The sequence below is a fragment of the Alligator mississippiensis genome, chromosome 2 (genome assembly GCF_030867095.1).
Source record: "Alligator mississippiensis isolate rAllMis1 chromosome 2, rAllMis1, whole genome shotgun sequence".
NCBI classification, from domain to species: Eukaryota; Metazoa; Chordata; order Crocodylia; family Alligatoridae; genus Alligator; species Alligator mississippiensis.
Genome location: NC_081825.1, coordinates 33837780 through 33858018, shown reverse-complemented (window position 1 = coordinate 33858018; position 20239 = coordinate 33837780). Strand labels below are relative to the sequence as shown.

Here is a 20239-nt window from a genome sequence, read left to right as displayed (position 1 = left end):
GACATTATGTTTAAACTTTCAAAGAACTTTAAAGAACCTGGATTTATAAAGGGTTTTATATACACTGAGGCCAAATAGATACTACATTAAAGGTGTAAATGTCCATCTCTGTCAACAACTGGAGAAGGGCAGTACTATTAGCTCCTTACACACCAGTGCCTCTGTGTACTCGCAAGGAATATAGGATTATCACGGAGGTCCCTGAAAGTCATCAGTACCATAGAAAGTTAAAAAAAACTAAATTAAAATCCAGACAGTTTTGCTATGGAATATCATGTGCGTGCATTCTTGATGCCAGCTTCCTCTGCCCTTATTTTTCTTTTCCTTATCCTAATTCTTCATCTTATGTGCAGACTCATAGTCCTGAATATAAATAGGAAATTCAAATTAAATCCACAGGTGAAATGACATGCCTCATAAATTGCTGCTTTTTTCTTTGCATGAGCTAAAACATAACATTAAGTATTGCAATCTGTATCTGTTTGCTGTAGGTGGCCAGTGAGTCACACACAGAGTGTATACTTAAGGATTCATTTCTTTTTTGTGTGCAGTATGCAATAAAAGTTTAAACAATCACAAATAATAGGTTTAGGGCCAGAAATATGTTTTTTTCAGTTTTGTTGTTACACTGAATCAGATAGCTTGTTGCTTTATTATTTCTTGACTATTAAATTTAGCAAACTTCTGTCACTGAATATTTCAGTTTTCAAGAGGATGTCCTACATTTAGGATATATCTACATGAGGAAATTGATCAGCCTACCTGTACATAGAACAATAATACCTACGCTGGTATAAATCTTCCATATGGACTCTATATGTTCCAGAATAATAGTGACTCTCTTTTACCATAAAACATCTGCCTGGGTATGTTATACCAACTTAGCTGTAATAGTATATAATAGTGATTTTTCTGTAGTTATGCTGCTCAATTTCTCTATGTGGAAAAGCTTTTGTATTCATTCAAAACAGTGGTACACCATGAAAATGGCATTAATCAATCTGTGTCTCTTACAGATTATCCCAAATGTATTGTTTTTCAGTCTGCTAGTTTTTTCTTGAATCAAATATTAATGTCTGAATTCAAAATTCCTTTTTTAGAAATATGAGCTATGACTACATTGTATCATATTGTGTTGCATCATATCATATACCAATATAGCATGATGCTGTAGGGGGCTTTGTAAGCAATAAAACTATGAAACTTTGTCCATTATGTTCAATGAACAAATTACTCGTGAGAGTGAGTTTACATTTTGAACCTGATTTTCTTTTCCCACTGGTGTAATTCAATAACTTCCATAAAGTTACTCCTAATTACATCAAGAGAACCTGGCCATTTGTCTTGAGACTGCATTGTCTCTTTGAGATTTGAATCTATGGGAATTTATTGCACAGTTATACATAGATAGAATGAAACCAGGAGCTATCTCTACTGCAAAACATACAATGAGTTCCAAATTGGAATATAAACAGTAATTTAATTAATTGATAACTCTGTGAAAGAAACCTATACGCTTTGTGTACCAAGTAGCTTTTTGGCAAGAAATTGGAAGAATACGATGGAATAGAAAACTCCTCATGACCAATGCCAAGTTTTCAAATCTTTCTTCCAGTTTTACTAAACATTGTTCAAGAAATGGCATCCAGCCATGCTTGTAAGTGAAATAAAGTAAGCAAGGCTATTAAAATAAAACTATGGGCACGTGTGAAATAACAAATGGCAATAATAGAGCTCAGTATTCCTAATGCTGGGTGCTGCCAATAGTAGTGCTCTTAAAAGAAAAAAATTATACAAAAGATTTCTAGAATTTTTATCCAGACAAAGAAAAAGCTAAAAGAAGCAAAAGGAACAACAAGAATAGTAAGAATTAGTTAAATCCTAATGCTGGTGAGTCCAACCAACTGACTTCAGGCAAGACGACAAATTGCGGGTGGGAGGTGGGGTCAAAATTTAACCTCCCAGTTACCTCACACATGCATCAAGGTCTGTAACTGATGCAAAATCATCATGAAAGTCTCCTTCCCTTAGTAGCAAGATTTCAGACAGTGTATTATATATTGCTTTTCAGATCCATCTATGGTATGATCCATCTAGTAAATGCTATGTATTAATGTGGCAAAACCACCAGATACTTTGTAGAATCATTATTTTGAATGGAAGAAGAGAATGGATCTTCTTATGAAGTGTTTGATTGCTACATTATTTGAGAAAAGGATCATTTAGCAGTCCTTCTACATGTGCAGGTAAAGGTGCAGTGGGATCAAAAGCGCGATGTGCACAATCACAGCTCCTGCCAGGTCACATTTGCCTGGCAGGAGGCATGATTATGTGGATTGTTTATTAGATTTCATCATGCCTTGAGCCTCATCCTGGGCGCCCCCTGCACCAGCAAGAATCAAGCTCTCCTAGCTGGGAGCCCAGATGTGGGGCACAATATGTGCTTTTGTGCCTGGGAGGCTCATTAGCTGACCAGGTCTTCCAGCCATGGGGACCCAGGGATACCATACTTGCTGCAATCTCCCAGCTGCAGGGACCTTCACAAATATCCCATGGCTGGTAGACCACACCCGCTGTGTTTTCCCAGGCACAGGTGGCTCCACATACCCCATGGCTGGGAGACCATAGTTGTTGCAGTCTCCCAGGTGTGGGGGTTCATGGGGCCCCTCCACAACTGGGAGTCCTGTCAGCTGGGAGCTCGCAGGCTTGTGGATGCACATGGCCTTCTCCCAGCTGGGAGCTCCAATCAGTTTTCAGGGCGCCTAGCCACAGGGGCCGTGGCTACACATTCAATTAATGGCACAATAGGAAGCAGCTACAAAGTTATTCTGCATATTTTGTGGAATAACTTTGTAGCTTATTCCTTTTTTTATCATACCATTATTTGATTGACTGTGTGGCCAAATGAACACTTAAGGCATGATTAACTGGTTAATCACACATTAAGTGTAATGTGTAGATGAGACCTAAGAAGCATAGAAGACTTGGAGAAATGGTAGCAGGATGAAATTTGTGTTTGCCTTATCTGAATGGCCCAACGTGAAAGAAAGGGGTCCATATGACCATATAAATGAATGATAGGCTCACAAAACAGAAAAGAAGAATTCGTTCTTTTTTCTCTCTAAATTGACTTTTTAACTTGTATGCCCATCTCTGAGACATAGGGAGAGATTATGAGACAAGAAAGAGTCCCTGGTGACATTCTGCAGTGCTCTTTCACATAGCTCTGTTCTTGTCATACTTATTTATTGTGTAGATTGGAAACTCATGAGGGCACAGACTGTCTTTTATTTCTCCTATTTGTAAAGAACAAACAGGCACCAAAGAAATGTTGATAGTATTTATGAAGGCACTTATTACTCCTCCATAGTTGAAGTTGAGTCTTATAATAAGCCAGATATCAAAACATTCCTATCTGAATTTTTAGAGCTATGGAAAGTATTTGTAAGTGGTGAGATGAATTTTCTTAAAACTATTGGATAAAAGCATTTTTCAATTAGCAAATTCTCAAGAAGGAGCCCTGTTTAAATGTGGTTAGAACACTTACTGAGAAATTGGGAGGTTAGAACACTTACTGGGAAAGTGGTAGTGGGTTATAGGCCCTCACTCATCTAGAGGGGATTTGAATTTACATCTCCCACTTCTGAGGAAAATGGAAAAAAAAGATACTCCTAGACACAAGGTAGTTAGCTTATTTTTGTTCTAAGAACTAAAAAGTCCTTCTACAGATACATAGCGAGCAAAAAGAAGGCACAGAGTAGCATAGGGCCCCTGAAGGACAAATCAGGTCAGTTGGTGGTTGATGCAGACAAAAAGTCAGAGCTCTTCAGTGAGTTCTTTGCTTCAGTATTCCTTAATACTGACCGAGACAATCCCCCCACCTTGAACATAGACAGATGTCCGAAAGGCACCGGAACTAATGAAGGTTAGTGCTGACTTAGTTAAAGAGCACTTGGAAGGGCTGGATGGGTACAAGTCAGCCGGCCCAGATGACCTCCATCCATGGGTGCTGAAGAAATTGGCCAGTGTCATTGCTGAGCTGCTGGCACGGCTGTTTGAGCTCTCATGATGCTCTGGCCAGGTCCATGAGGACTAGAAAAAGGCCAATGTGGTGCCCATTTTTAAGAAGGGGAGAAGGGAGGAGCTGGGTAACTTTAGGCCAGTCAGTCTTATCTCTATCCCTGGGAAAATACTAGAAAAAATCATCAAAGAGCGTATTTGTGAAAGACCAGCAGGGGAAACAATGCTGAATGGAAACCAGCATGGGTTCGTCTCAGGTAGATCCTGCCTGACAAACCTTATAGCCTTTTATGACCAGGTCGCACACTGCCTTGACACAGGAGTAGAGACCGATATCATCTACCTGGATTTTAGGAAGGCCTTTGACACAGTTTCACATCCTATTTTCATAGGGAAACTAACGGGCTATGTAGTGGATGCCTACACAGTCAGGTGGGTGGCTAACTGACTTAGGGACTGCACCCCACCCAGAGAGTGGTGGTTGACGGGTTATTTTCAACCTGGAAGGAGGTGGGCAGTGGGGTCCCACTGGGTTCGGTCCTTGGGCCGGTATTATTTAATATCTTCATCAGTGATTTGGATGAGGGTGTGTTGAGCACCCTCTCCAAGTTCACAGATGATACCAAATTATGGGGCAAAGTTAATACACCAGAGGGCAGGGAGCAGATACAGGTCAACCTGGACAGGTTAGATCAATGGGCGGAATGTAATAGGATGCAATTCAATAAAGATAAATCTAAGGTACTCCACCTAGGAAGGAGGAATCCCCAGCACACATACAGCTTGGGGGATGTCCTCAGCAGCTCAGAGGCTGAGAGAGATCTTGAAGTCATAGTTGACTCCAAGATGAACATGAGCCAGCAGTGCAATGAGGCCATCAACAAAGCCAATCGCACCTTGTCATGTATTAGCAGATGTATGACCAACAGACTGAGTGAGATGATGCTCCCCCTCTATGCAGCACTACTCAGGCCACAGTTGGAGTACTGTGTCCAGTTTTGGGCGCTGCACTTCAAGAGGGACACGGAGGATCTGGAGAGGGTTCAGAGGAGGGCCAACCACATGATTACATGGTCTCTATGAAAGACCCTACGAGGAGAGGTTGAGAGATCTGGATCTCTTCAGCCTATACAAAAGATGGCTGAGGGGTGACCTTGTGGCTGCTTATAAATTTATCAGGGGAGGACAGCAGGGAATTGGGGATGCGCTGTTTACCAGAGCACCCCAGGGAGTAACTAGGAATAATGGGTGCAACTAGTGGAGAGTAGGTTTAGGTTAGACATTAGGAAGACATTTTTTACAATAAGGGTGGCCAGAGTCTGGAATGGGCTTCCAAGAGAGGTGGTGCTGTCACCTAACTTGGAGGTCTTCAAGAGGAGGCTTGACAGTCACCTGGCTGGGGTCGTCTTGCCTCAGTCCTCTTTCCTGGCTGGGGCAGGGGGTTGGACACGATGATCCACTGGGTCCCTTCCAACTCTATAATCTATGAATCTATGAACAGCCTGCTTTGCTACAGGTGACTTTGGGTGCATTCCATCTCCTTGAAGAAATATAGTCTCTTTCCAGGAGCTAAGCCAGAGGTAGTTATCTGTGGGGAGTCATGGATAACCAAGGAAGTCAGGGTCTCTGAGTCCAAGGAGCTAGGGGCTCAGCCTACTTAGAAGCTACACCTGGGCAAGCTTCAGGTAATACTCTAAGAAGTTGTATAAAGGTGAGAGGAAGTGCTACTCTGGGGAACCTGTGGCACCTTCCTGGAGCCAGACACCTATATTTTTGACATCACAGTACTTAATGTCCATATCAGAGGACCACAGTGAAGTGTGCCACATCCAGTCTGTCTGCTGTGTGCCCCAAAACAGATAGGATATAGCTGCCTTAATGTGGAACTGTGTGTGTGCCACACACACCATATAGATCATTAAACCTGATAAATTATTGTTTGCAACAGCTAAATGACTTCCTCCTGCAACACCCTGTCCCAGACCAGAACAGAAACATAAAATGTAAGTGAATTATAATAATTAATAATGTAGTTTTCTCTCAGAGTTGTTACATATTGTTACAGTGTTCTCATCACCATGTTGTATTCATATTAATAGAAGCTTGGCTTTTAAACAACTGTATGCAATTAAAATCAAACAGTTCAAGAGTATCTGAATATCCATATTCTATCTTAGGTTTTCCTATAGAAATGTAGACAGACAATAGCAACAACTTGTGCTAAAATATAAAAATATTGTTTATTGCAGAACTAAGTAAGTACATTCATTCCTGTTTATCAAAATTCCTCATAACATGAGGCACATGAAGGTCCCTCTTAATTTTCAATGAAGTAAACGGAAAGGCTGAAGATGACTTTGGCTGAAGTTAGATCATGACTATATATGCTGGGTTCAGTTAAGGTTGAGACATTTCCCAAAGGCAGAGTTAATGTTAGTAGGTGCTAGCATCATGGAGTGCCCTCCAAGTGGGGTGATTGCTGAGAACAACTGTGGCCTGGACTGGTCTCTGAGAGAGTCTCCTAAAGACAGCCCAGACATGGCTTCTAGAGCAAGTGGGAGTTGAAACTCCTTCCCATTCTGAGATCATAGCTTTATAGGGCATACACAGAAGTGACAGTTTTTGCCCAGTCTGGCCACAGAAAGTGGTCTATAGCCATGACCAAACACAAGTGCATGGCTGGAGACTGCTTAAAAAATGACTGATCAGGTGAAAATCCAACCCCTCATTGCATGAGGACTCAGATGAAGATATTTCAATATAGAGTGTTTTCTGTAACTTCTGTCTGCACTGTCTCCCAATCTCAAAATATTTTCAGAATGGGAGAGGGACAGGGAGTGGAGGGAGTTTGGTCTGGGGGTTTTTCAGTTTCTACTGAAGGGTGGGGCAGGTGTGTTGGAGAGCTCCTGGTGGGGGCTGGCTTCCAATTCACTCACTCCACCCTCCAGCACTGGCTGGGGAACCTCTAGAATGAGATCCCTCCTCCCATTCTGAAACAGGGGCAGGCTGGGAGAGAGGAGGAGCCGTTGCTAGGGAAAACTGGCTCCAGGCTTGCTGCCAGCAGCTAGATTCCCTTCCCCCCTGGAACCAACTTCTGTTTGGTCCAAGGGATCATTGTAACTCAGAATGCTTCCTGCAAAGCCTTCTGATCAGGGAGCTGCACTTCTGTCTGTGACCATATCATAGGTGGCAGAAGAAAAAAAATTGGGGGAAGGGGGCTGAAGATGCATGCGAATGCCAGCAGATGAGTCTGCGGGGGGAGGGGAAAGGACCGTGGTGGGGGGAGGGAGTGGGGCAGGGGCTGGGGCAGGTGCTGCCCAGCCAGGGCAGGGTGGGGCACAGGATAGAGGCATGGATCGTTCAGGGGGTGACTCCGACTGCTACACATGCTCCAGGAGGGCATGGGAGGGAGAGGTGCATGCCCGCAGATCTGCACAGGGCAGGGCAGGCTGCCACTGCAGGAGGGGGAGGTTGGGGGGGCTACAGCAAATTTTGGGGTGGCTGCAGCTGCCTGACAGCTCCTTCCTAGCCCCGCTGCCACCCTCTGGGAAGAGCCCAATGCAGCCCTAACCCCAGCCCACAGTGGCATCCTGCCCTGCCCTGTGTAGATCTGGGAGCACATGCCCCCATGCCTTCCAGGGTGCACATAGCAGCAGGAACTACACTCCCCTGCACCAGCCACTTCCCCCACAGTCCCATGCCCTACCAGCTGTGCAGTGCCTGCCCCTCCCCTATCTCCAAGCTGCCCCCCCCCACTGCTGTCTGCGTGCCCCTTCCTACCCCTGTTGCAGCTGCCGGAAGCCCATGGCCAGGCTGCCTTGTGGCCCTACAGCTGCCCAGCATTTGGGGGGGCCTAAGCCCCGTTAGCCCCCCTTCCACTGCTTATGGCCCTTATAGTCTTTCACCTTCCCTGGTTTACTGTGGCCATGACTGAAGGAGCTAGCATCCAGTTCTGCATTCTGTTATTAAGGAAGGGACTTAAGCTTTTGTTGGAGAGATTCCCAGCCCCAGTTCCAAGCAGCACAGCAGACAGTCTCTTTAGTAAAAGGCAATGACTGGGGCAAAGGTCGCCCAGCCAGAGGTTCTCAGTTCCATCTGTCTCCAGTCCAGCCTGCACAAACCTGAGCACCCCCAAAGATAATCAGCTGTTCTCTTTCCAAGTCTCCAAAGGTCCTCTGCTTCTCTCAATCCGCAGATGATTCTAGCCAGAGCCTGACAGGCTGGGTATTTTTTCAGCCTGCTCTCCCATTGTCAGGCTTATTGTCTCTCCACACCTCCTGGGTGTTGGCCATCTCACTCTTGTTGATATGTCAACAAAGCCACTCAAGACTGCTGATGATAAAGGTCCATTGTCTCCTCCTCCAGGTAGTCAACCCTGGCACTCAACCTATCCTTATCTGTTCAGAGGCTAAGAAGGAAAACTAAGTAATACAATATTATAATAACATGAACACAGCTTTTGAACATCACAATAAAACCCATTTTGTCACAACTGATTGCAGATGGTCTGGGTATAAGACTATTGGATATAATTGTGTCAGAATTTTAATATAAACTTGTCTTACAGGGTTTACAAAAAAACTAGAACTCTTGGTTCCAAAATGATACATTTTATTAGACCAACTGGAAAATGGCAAGAAAAGTGTCCTTTTCTGCAAGCTTTTGGGAATCAAAGTCCCTTCGTCAGGCTCTGGGAAAAGTGTAGAATGGTACAAGATGGTAAAATGTCCCCATAGGTCGGAAATAAACTTTATTTTTGCACAGAGGGAGTTGAGGATAGAAGTCTGTCCCTCTGGGTCCATGGGAGTGTCTTTGTGAGCTGTGTTGAGGATGTGTTGATCAGGTAGATGTGTGATGATGAGGTAGATGTGTGATGTGTTGATCAGGTAGAATTCCTTCCCTGAGGGTGTCAGATGGTAGGTAGGGAGGCAAAAAAAAAACTTTCTTGTTGTCCTTCAATGAAGTTTAAATTGCAGGGTTTGTAATGTATAATTTTTGTGAAGGTTTTAAGGTTTTACATTTAATGGTAAAACTTCTCTTGAACTGTAGGTGTTTATGTGGTGCTCTGTGTCTTGTTCCATCCTTTGAAAGGCAGTAGTTTTCTTGTGCAGAATTAACTTTAAATATGACAAGGATGTATGGTGCTAAAAGGAATGAGGATGTATATAGTATTGAAAAGAGTAAGTGGAAATAGGGAATACCTGCAAGTGCCAGAAGAAAACTGTAAGCTCCCTAGGGCACTACCTCTATCTATTTTTGTCTTGCACAGTGCCAAGCAACATAGACCAGCATGTAAAATTCAGTTTTTCACTGAAGAGTTATTATATGGAAATGGTCCCATTTCAAACAGATGTGCATCCTGTGTGTTTTCATAGACCCGTTTCCTAATTCTAATGACTGAACTTCAATATAGTGTTTATACCCTGTTATAAGTACACATACAACAAAGATGCAAGGGAGTTAACAGTACTTTCTCCTGTAGCAGAAGCATAACTAGAATCATAGCTCACCTATACACATGCCAGATGTCTGCTCCGACGTGTGCTAATTAATCGGAGCAGACGCAAATTTGATTCTGCTGGAGTGTGTTAATAATGCATTCAAGCAGCCTCCATGTCACATCTATTCAGTGCCTCCATGCTTCAAAATGGTGGCGGGGCGCTTGAACTAAAGCCACTCTAACGCACTCGCAGTATCATGTGTATTCAGCATCCCATGCTTCAAAATGGCGGTTAGCTAACCACCATTTTGAAGCTCAGGATGCTGTATACACATGACGCTGTGGGTGCTTTAAAGTGGCTCTCAGAGCAGCTCTAGTTAAAGTGCCACCCTCCCCCCACCCCTTTCAAGCCTGGAGCACATGTATAGACACCCAGATGGTTGGAAGTGAGTCTGAAGGTCATGTAGTCCACCCCAGATGCAGAGTTCAAAACTCCTAAATCATCCCAGTCAGATGCCTATTCAGCCTCCTATTGAAACCTTCCAAAGAATATTTTAGTTTCCTCGGGAAGCTGGTTCCATTAGCCTTTGTTTTTACAGTTACAAAGTTGTTTTTTTTTCCTGAGAACTGATTTAAATCTGCTCTGCTGCAGTTCATTCAGCGTTCATTAAGAGTCCAATTTTGCTTTTGAGGTCCTCAATGGAAGGCTGTTTTTGGCAAATGCTCTTCTTTTGGTCCAAGGGTGGATAGCAACGTTTATAGCACTATTTTCCTTCACCCATACTTTGTACTTCAGTTGATGCTCATTCTCATTGTGACTCTACATGTGTCTTTTATTTTGAATCTTTTTTTCAATTTATTAAGATAATTTTAAATTTGAATCCTGTCCTCTAAAATGATTGCAACCCCTCCCAGCTGTATGTCATTTGCAAATTGTATACATGAGCTTTTTGCTTACCTTCTGAGTCATTAATAAAAATAAAAGGATTTGAAGAAAATATCACAGAATAATTCAGTCTTAAGTTCCTATTGCAGGGTCAAAAAATTACACCTGTCCCATAGTCTCAGTCACAGGCAAAAAGGAAAGTATCATTTGGCCTACACTATGTTACTGATGCAAGCATGTAAAAAGGAAAAGACCCAGCTTATTTCAGATCTTAGAGAAAAATTTCAGCACTGTCAGTTACAGGGGGAAATCTTTTTTTTTTTTACTTGAAAACTGAGTTGCATATTGCTTAGAAGTTAGAAAAAGAAAATAATCATGGAGCACCAGGATTCCATTTTCACAGAGTCACTATTCAGGGTTGAACTATGCTTTAAAATACAAATAATAATAATGGTGGAGGTGATAAAAAGGAACAGTGACAGTTGTGACAGAGAAATACTCTGTTTCTGGATAACTGGATATAGTACAATGTAATCTTCTACACTGACCCAGCTCTCAGGTTTCCCCTGCCTTATTGTCCTTTTGACGTATTCTTTAAGTTTATTTTAATAAAAAAATAATTTTCAAAGTATTAATTTTTTGTTACATTTAGTCCATTATTTCAATGTTTGAGTGCATGACTGCACCATGTGAAAGGGAGGTTGCCATGGTAATTTCTCATTATTGTTGAATAGAAAAATAATTACTCTGGCAAAATCCCACGTAACCTGTCAGTGCATAAGTTAAAGATGCCTGGGGGCAGTCTTGACTTCAACATCTTTCTTTTTTGTGGGAAGAAGGGGAATTTTATCATTTTTTTTGTAATAATTATATCCACATTCTGCAGTTTGGCTAGAGACGTTTGGTTTGGTTTTGTTCACCACTTGGCTGTGAAAGAACTTGAGCTAATCTGTGAGGCAGTTAGACCATAGGTTTAATCAGAAAAGTGTACCCAGAATTCATGTTCCACTGGGATTTTTTTACCCCTCTTTCTGATTTAAAGTATGCAAAAATTACAAGATAAAGATCTTAAACCATGTTCAAACTTTGATAGAATGTGGATATTTTTATTTATGTATTTATTTGAAAGTATCCATGATGATTAATTTCTGCATTTTCTTAGCCTTCAGAGTCCTGGAAAGGAAAGAGAATGAAAAATATGTGTGGTTTAAGTTGAAATACTGCACTTTTTCTTATCCTCTTCTCTTTGTTTCCTGTGTGAATTTGCATCACAACTGTATGAGACTTTCTTTTTACCTCTCTTCATTATTTGATTTTGCATTAGTAGCTGTAGGAACGCTAGAATGCCAAATTAATAATAGGCTATTCACTGCAGAATTGCAAATGTGATATGTAACATCGCTTAAGCCTTCGTCTGTCCCCTGCAAAGTGGTAAAAAACATGGCAAAAAGGTTTCAATGGAACAGTCATGATGCAGCATCTCTTAGGAAATGACAGTGAGTTAGAGATAACATAATTATTGAGTAGGCACTAAGCTGTTGTATGGGCTTATGATATCAACCTACCAGACTGTTACAAATAATACTCGGGATATAGATACCGCTGGAAGTGTGCTTTGTTGTATTGAGTAACTATCTATCCATTCTGTTCTTGTCAACACTGCTTGTCATGTCAACAACAAATAATGCAACAATTTGTATATGTGCACACCCTCATGGAAATTACACAAGAAGGAGCAGGAACCTCTCAGTAACCACTGAATTCTGAAAAATGGGGTCCTTTTAAAAACAAACAGTATAAAACAAAAAACCTCAAAATCTTTTGTTCTCCTTTTTGAGAATGGTGGTAAATTATTTACCAGGAACTCCGAAGCCATTTATGTTATAGATTGCATTGCCTCCTGCTGGTGACACTGCTTTCAGCAGGAATAACTAATGATGTTGTTGAATAATCCAATTTCTGGGCCAGTTCCAAAATCTCCCATGCTACCACAATAACTGAGGTGACAATATGAAGTATTCTTGCCACGTCTTCTTTAAATGCTGGCAAAAATAATATAGCAGGATCCTCTGGAAAATCAGGAGGGAAATCCATTAAAAAAATGGCACTGTCTGCATGTGTCAAGAAATATGATATAAGCACCTTTTTAATTAGCATTTTATTCCTGGGGTTTTTTCTGAGCAAGGTCATAAGTACTGGCTGTTTGGTATATATTGCTGAGTACATAAGAGATCTACTTACAGCTCACCAGACTGACTGCACTGAGGAGACTGCTGGAATGAATGCCAGAACATGATAACATCAGGGATCTGAATGATGGGATTCTGAATTTTTAGTTCTGGCTTCACCACTAGCTCTCTTTGGGTGTGTGTAAATGAAACGGGGGCCCTAAATTGAAGTGGTGGGCTTTTAAAAACACTGCTACAATTTAGGGTGAAGTAAACCCCTGTGTTGTGTACACCCATGTCTTATTTGCCTCTCTGGCAGTGGGGAGGGGAGGGTGAGCTGCTGGTGGGCAAAGTGGTCCCTGGACCTTGGGGGGAGAGGCTGGTGTTCCCTCCACAGCAGCAGCGGCCCCCTACTAGGTGGCATCCACACTGAGGCACCCAGTTCGGGCGGTCTCAGGGACACCGCAGCCACGGAGGGAAGGACTGGGCCCCCGCACAGCTCAGGATGGCAGGCAGGCTTCAAGAGGAGAAAAAAAAATCAGGCTTGCTGCTTTTTTTTTTTTTTTTTTTCTTTTGGTGGAGCCTGCCTTCCTGGGCTGCTACCAGGCTGCCTGCATGGGCCACCTGCAGAGCCCCTGAGGTGCACAAAGCCTCTCCATGACAGTAGGGCAACAAACTCAAAATCCTCAGAGGTGTTTTAGTTTGCTGTGCCCCACAGTCATTTAAGGGACATTACACCGCCGAATGTGCTGCAGTGGCTGGAATTGATGCACAGTACACCGCCAACATGTACAAGCACCAACACCATTAAAGTGGTGCAAAAGCATTTAACCTGCTTTCAACTGTCATATACACATGCCCCTCGTTTCATCTACACATGACCTTTGTGACTGTTAGCGAGTCATTTAAGCTTCAGTGCCTCTATGTATTTTCCTAGATCACATCTGTCCATTTCACATTTCTGGAATGAGTTCCCTATTAGCTCTTTTTTAAACCACAGATAGTTTTGCTTTCCCCTGGATTTTGTGGCACATGGAGATGATGTGCATCATGAAAATATGTGGCTGTGTTTAGGCATCCAGTCAGGCCAGGCCTCTCTTGATCTGCTATCTGGTACCATGTAAAGCAGTAGAGCCTTTTTCAAGGTTGGGGTGTTGGTGACTAAACCAGTGTCCCCACCTGGGCTAGCCTGGTTGAAGAGGATGTGTGGGTACCCAGCAGGACTAAAACCAAGACCTATCAAAGGACAGATGAGCTCCCTGTGAGCCAACAGCTATCCATACCTGGATAGGAGATGGGTGCCACCAGGTCACTTTGCCTAAAAAATCATCAGTGATGCACAGCATCTAAAGTGCCCCAATGGACACAGTGGCCTTGGGACTGACAGCACTTGACTTGTATTTAGGAAAGGACATGGTAATGTTTTAAAAATCGGAATATTAGCTGGCCTTTTTGGGAGTTTTCAGCAGAGAAGCCAAGAATAGAGATGAAGACAAAGGTGCAAGCTAAGCTGAGTCTTGTTAGAGGACATCTTTCTAGATCAGAGTTCAGGTACACTAGCAGAGTGTATGATGAGCTTCCTTTGTTACTACCTGGATTATGAGTCAGCAGGGCAAACAGAAGGCCTTGCGCCAAAGTTTTCAAGCTAGGTTAGGAACCTAAGCCCATATTTCTCCATCTCAGTAACTGGTCTGATTTTGGATTTCCTTGCTTGTCACCTTTGCAAATCAGACTGCTTTATTTAGGTCCCTAAATATAGACCTGCATGCCCATTTTTAAGCTTCTGTGTTTGAAAATGTTTGGTTCATTTTTAATGGACTTAGTATTTTCTTTGGTATGTACTGGCTGCATCTACATGAGACACGGACTGCACAGTTGTTACTGCGCAGCCCTTTTGTACTGGCATACACAAGTACTAAATGACTGCGCAGTAACTGGTGTCAATGCGCAGTTGCATCCCTGTACAGATTCTTGGTGATGCTGATGCGCAGTAGCTCATTACTACTACACAGTAGTGTTGCATCATGCTTCATGTCACGTGATGCTACTGCACAATAGTAATGAGCTACAGCATGTTCACCATCTCATATAGATGTGGCCACTGTGTATTTTGTGTTAATCATTGGTGCATTCCAGTGATGTACAACACTGAATGTCTCAATACAGAAGGCACTTTAAAATATTGTTTTAATCTCTTGTATCATATAGAACAGTGTCAAACAAGTACCAGTTTTCTAATTAATCTACAGTATTGCCATGGCTATATTTAATACAGCCAAGTAGAATAGCTATTCCTTTTAGTTTTATAATACCTTTCTGGAAGACTCACTTTAATAATCACGTTGCATAGTGTTATTCTTTTTCACACTCAATTCCAAGAATATTATATATATGATAGATAAAATAAAGATTGCATTATATTAAACTACAAATCATTTGGTGACATAAATTTTAAGATTTCACAAAGTGAATATAATTATTTATATGTGTTTAAGAAACTGTATTGTTTTGCATATTTGTAATGTGCCTAGGAAAAAGGAGTACTCTCTTGTAATAAATAATTCTTAGCCTTTTTTTATAAATTAGAATTGATTAATTAATTGGATGAATTAATTTCAAATTTGACCATCTGTGCATCTAATCTACATTCACACACATTTACACAAATAAAAAATGTATCTTTTCTAATTTCTTCAATAAAAAAGAAGAAAAAATACTTTTGATTCCTGTTAAATAAATGATCCTTTGCTTTACAGGATAGTGACAACCTTTGGTGGGATGCCTTTGCAACTGAATTTTTTGAAGACGATGCAACCTTAACCCTTTCATTTTGTTTGGAAGATGGACCAAAGCGATACAGTAAGAAATAAGTTTATTGTTATAAATGTAAACTTCAGTTCTATATATTTTACCTTTAAAAGAAAGACAGAACTGAGAGCCTGGTAAGAAAACTATCACTTCAATGTATTCAGCTACCAGCAAGTTCCATGAACAAATTCATTGGTTAACTTTCTCTCTGAAAGAAATTTAAATTACAAAATTTCTTTTCTACTTCTATACCTGGTATACCTCAAAATAAGCAAGTTCCAAGATGAGCTGGGCAAATAATGAAACACATTTTTTTTGTATTCCTTAGAATGTTTAAGTATATTTGCTTTGCCTGTGTCTGCACTCTTTTATATATTCACTCTCCCCAAACATTGAAGTGATTGAATTTTGTAGGCAAAAATGTTCACAGGGAAGGAGATTTACAGTGAATTTAAAAATTTGTGCTGGAAGTGCTTCTATATTTGACAGATCAGAAAAAATATTGGGAGCGTTACCCTGGCTGGTGTAAATCTCCATTTTTCTACCTATTTCATGGAGATTTGTACCAGCAAGGATTGCCTCTGAATCCTCTCTGACCAATCACAATTAAGCAGTGATGCTCAAATTTAGAATGCACTCAATCAATCCTAAATATATTCAAGTAATGACTAAATCTGATGACATTGTGATTCGTTTTCCTGTGCTCCACAAGCAGAGAAAAGTGCTAAAATAAAATGTTTCGAGTGAATTATTCACTTGGCTCCAGCACCAAGCAACACCAAGATAAGTAAACATTGAAAAACTGCATTGCAAATTGTTTCAATCCATTCCGAGTGACCCCTGTTTCTCTGTGACAGCTTGTACTCTGTGCTTAATGTTCTGAATCTTGCAAGGTTCTTATTTTTCCTCAGTGAGCGATTGTCAGTGTATCACTTGCATGCCTCTAATTCCTTTTATCAATTATCTCAGGTATTTATTTGACAAGTGTTACCTTTTTCTGAAGGAAAAATAACAGCCACTTTGAACGCACATTTTGGGATTAGTGTTGACAGAATTACAGTTTCTTGCCTTTCAAAGCAAGTGATAACTCTGTAAAGGTCCTCAAATTACAGCCTGTAGCAACATTGGTAACAGCTGATCTGTCCTGATTAGGTTGAGTCAACTTGTCAGATATCAGATTTGCTAGTTGTATTATCAGTCCAGAAGGCAGAGATACATCAGCAAAAAGCAATTAATGTCCAGTTAGATCAGAGGAAGTTGTGTTTCTGGAAAACGGTACAGCATATGAAAGGATTTGTCAAAGGGTAAAATATTCCTGTTGTCACAAATGCTTGATAATGGTTGCGCTATCTGTAAAGTTGGGTAGTTCAGTACAGGGCAATGCTGTAATTCTCAGCATTTCTGTTGCTGATACACATGATTGAGAGGTCAAATTATTGTGAGCACACTAAAGCTGCCTAGTATATAGTATTTTTTTATATGTTGACTTCTGAATAAACTGTTATTGTAACTTCTGTTGCTGTGCTCCTTAAAGTTGTGATTAAAACTGACCTTGCAAGGTAGTTTAGATATTTTCACTTCTATACATGCATTAGCAAATATTAATATAATTCCATCATGGAGTTTTTACCAATGTTTTATAGCAGCTATATTGCTAACATTCATTGTTACTGTAAGATCTCATGTGTCATCTAGGCGATCAAACCACTGTTCCAACGACTTACCTGAGCATAATCCAGGTTCCAGAACAAGATTTTTGAGTGGCTGGAATGTAAAATGTCCCACTTACAGCTTGCTCAGACATTGTTTGGGCGAGGAGATGGGTAGAGTGTTTGCCTTTTTGCTTACTAATGAGGTCTTATATCCTGAAAAGGCTACAGCTAGTTCAGAACGTAGTAGAAATACAGGTCATCTGGACAATTCATTCCTCTCTGCAGTGGTTCTTCATTGAACACAGAGGTCTCTGATTTGCCTGTCAGAGCCCTGTAAAGAGTTGGTCCTTGCTACTGGAAAAATCCTCTCTCTCCCCTTGACCATAACCTCACACATTAGCTTTATTCTATGGGAACAATGAACCTGTCGATTAATAATAGGAGGTTCGCATTGTGGGAGATGGAACAGTCACAATAGCAGGACCAAAAGTATGGTAATTTCTAGGAGATGAAACACAAATGATTGGTCACTTCACAGCACTCAGAACTAAATGTCACACCTACCTCTCTGCCCAAGCTTTCCTGCAATAATATACTTCCAACAGCAAATTTTAAACATTAATCCTTAAACAACAAAATCTATGAATGCTGTCGTAGAAGGAAGAGGGAGAAATAGTGTCTTCTTAGTCTTGAACCCTTGTACCTCATTGGGTACAGGGCACAAGGATGCAGCCCTAGACATAATGGATGTCTATCATTCTTTGATCAATCATTTGTAGAGCTGAAAATGATGGAGGATGGCGACCATATGCCTCTGCTCCAGGATCTTTCCTTAGACTTGTTTCAGTCTGTAAGCATATCACTTATGTATCTGAGATTGGGTGTAACTGCAACCTTATTTTTTTTCTTTCTTTTGGGACTTGATTTCCCTTGTTTGGGAGGGTAGTGTAGCCCTTTCATGAAACTAAAGTCATCCTCATCAGGGTTTACAAATTCCCATAAAATGAAATCCAGTTCTTTGCCCTGTTTTGGAATGGACAAATAGTCCAAGGTTCCTAGGACACAACTACAACCTAGTTCCATGGGAGCTTTACGCACATGCCCAAGGTTCAGTAGTGCAATTGCAGTATGGAACATTCTCAGTTATTCTGCTTTGAGCCCTTCCTTCCTTAAGTGCAGATCACAAAGCCCCCCTGTTTCTGTTTTCTGCCCCTTTTAGGCCTATTTTCCTAGCCTTCCCAAAGCTTCTTATCATAGCTCTTCTCAGATTATCCCCCAGGGGTCCCTTGGGCCTTCAGTCTTCCCTGTATGTGTAAGATGCTTGTCCTCAGCAGCTCCTGTTTATTGTACCACCTTTTTTCACCCTTGGCTGAAAATACATCTTTTCTTTCTGGCTTGTAGCCCTTAATGTGTCTCCATCTTCTGTCCTTTGTGAACTCTTCCTGTACGGTCTTAAACTCTGTGTTGTGCCTTGCAAGTTGTTTTCCCTATACAAAATAAAACGTCACTATTATGTAACAAAGGTGTGTAAGACACCTATGTACATTCTCTAAACTAGCTTTTAGTCTCGAGCCAGTAGCAAAAAGACAGACCCTACATTCTTGTGCCTTAGGAAGGGGAACCACATTACCAGTCAGGGAGAGAGTGCCTTTTTCAAACCAAAAGGATAACACAATGCATATCAACATCTACTGAACAAAGTAAGTTAAAAAGCAAACCTGTCAAATTGGTATCACCAGGTAAGCAAAAGCAAATCTGAGATAGTTTTATAATGTTTTGCTTTATTGGGTCAAGAACTCAATAGGGATTATTCAAGAAAAGAAAATTCACTATTTATCCTAATAAAACAGATTTTTCCTGGTTGTGGATAAAACATACTTGTTTCCTGTTAAGTGCCTTGTATCCTTGCAAAAGAGTAAATAGTAGACTCTGATCCATTGTTGCCCAGGCTCTTTGTTTCTTAGAGACACAATATTTCCAGAAAAGATAAGAGAAACAAGTTTGATTGACAGCCCTTAGCAAAGTCTCATCAGCTGCTGTGCTGACAGCCTGGTGATGCACACTGTACTGATGTGGTGGGGACTGACAGATGATTGACAGCCCAAGACTGTGGAGACAGGAAAGATGAAGCATGCTCAGTAAGAATAATGTGCAGTGTTTATGCAGCACTGCAGAGGATCGGAGCTAGAAAGTTAACTCTTTCAAGGCAAAGTAACATGAGCACATAACAGATGTGGCTGCCACTTTATTGGAAATCATGGCTTGTTTAGATTTCTAATTAGCTGAGCTTTCTATTTATGAAGGAAATTGGTACTGTAAGGAAACAAAGAGATTTAGTTATTATATTTGTAATTTCAACAGATTACCTAAACTAGATGCATGCTAGATACAGGTGGACTCCTTAAAATGGGCTTATCTGAAGCTTTACATACGGAAATTATATATAGAATGTATTGGAGATTTCATACACTTTTTATGAGCATACATCATTGTGTTGTATATGTGTTTGCATAACTTTAAGCAGTTTAGAAAGGTGGAAATTTCAGAAGCATCCAGTTTACTAGTTTGCTTTGTGATCTACAAAATATGAAGTATTATCAGTTTTATTACTGTTCTGAATCTTTAGGTAATAAGTGAATATATTTTTAATGTTATAGCTGCTATTGTATTTTGTGGATAGAAGGTACAACAATGTGTCTATAACATACTTTATATGTCATGCACTATTATTCATTTTCCTATTGTTTGGGGCATGAAATATGTTTTTTCCCCCTTCATCCTAGATTTACCTTGGCATGGGTAGAGAAGGTTTTTAAAAGTAATAGTGTAGCATAAAGCCAAAACTGAACTAAATAGCACATATTTAGAGCATTAAAGACCATAATTAGGTTCTGCCTCTGCCTTTAGAATATTTTGTTTCTCTGCATTTTTAACTTTATTTCTAATTGCTCTTTTTGTGAATACATCATGCAAGCAGACTGCAAGAGTTGCCTGTATTTCTGAGCCAAATCCATTGTACCTTTTTCCTTGTTTACATCTTATGACATTCTGTTAATCTCAGAGACATTTTCTGGATACCATTTACCAATATAATAGTGGAGGTTTGAGACTGGATGTTTGTCTCAAGCAAGGATTGTGCCGAGACACCTACGTATACACAGTGGCCATCAGCCACCTTTGCTGACTTGCTAATTGTTGGCAGAAAGATGCTACAAGAGGTACAAGATGCTAGTATACTACCTTTAGACTCAGGATTTCATAAACT

At 40.9% G+C, this 20239-nt stretch overlaps 1 protein-coding gene across 10 annotated transcripts in view; it reads left to right on the top strand.

Moving 5' to 3' along the window:
- LDB2 (LIM domain binding 2) overlaps positions 1-20239 on the top strand; it is a 351914-nt gene that overhangs the window by 120425 nt on the left and 211250 nt on the right. For all 10 annotated transcript variants that reach the window (XM_014607750.3, XM_014607745.3, XM_014607746.3 and 7 more), the window contains exon 2: positions 15271-15373. In XM_014607750.3, coding sequence (XP_014463236.1) covers positions 15271-15373 — 103 coding nt within the window. The remainder of the gene's footprint in view (positions 1-15270; positions 15374-20239) is intronic.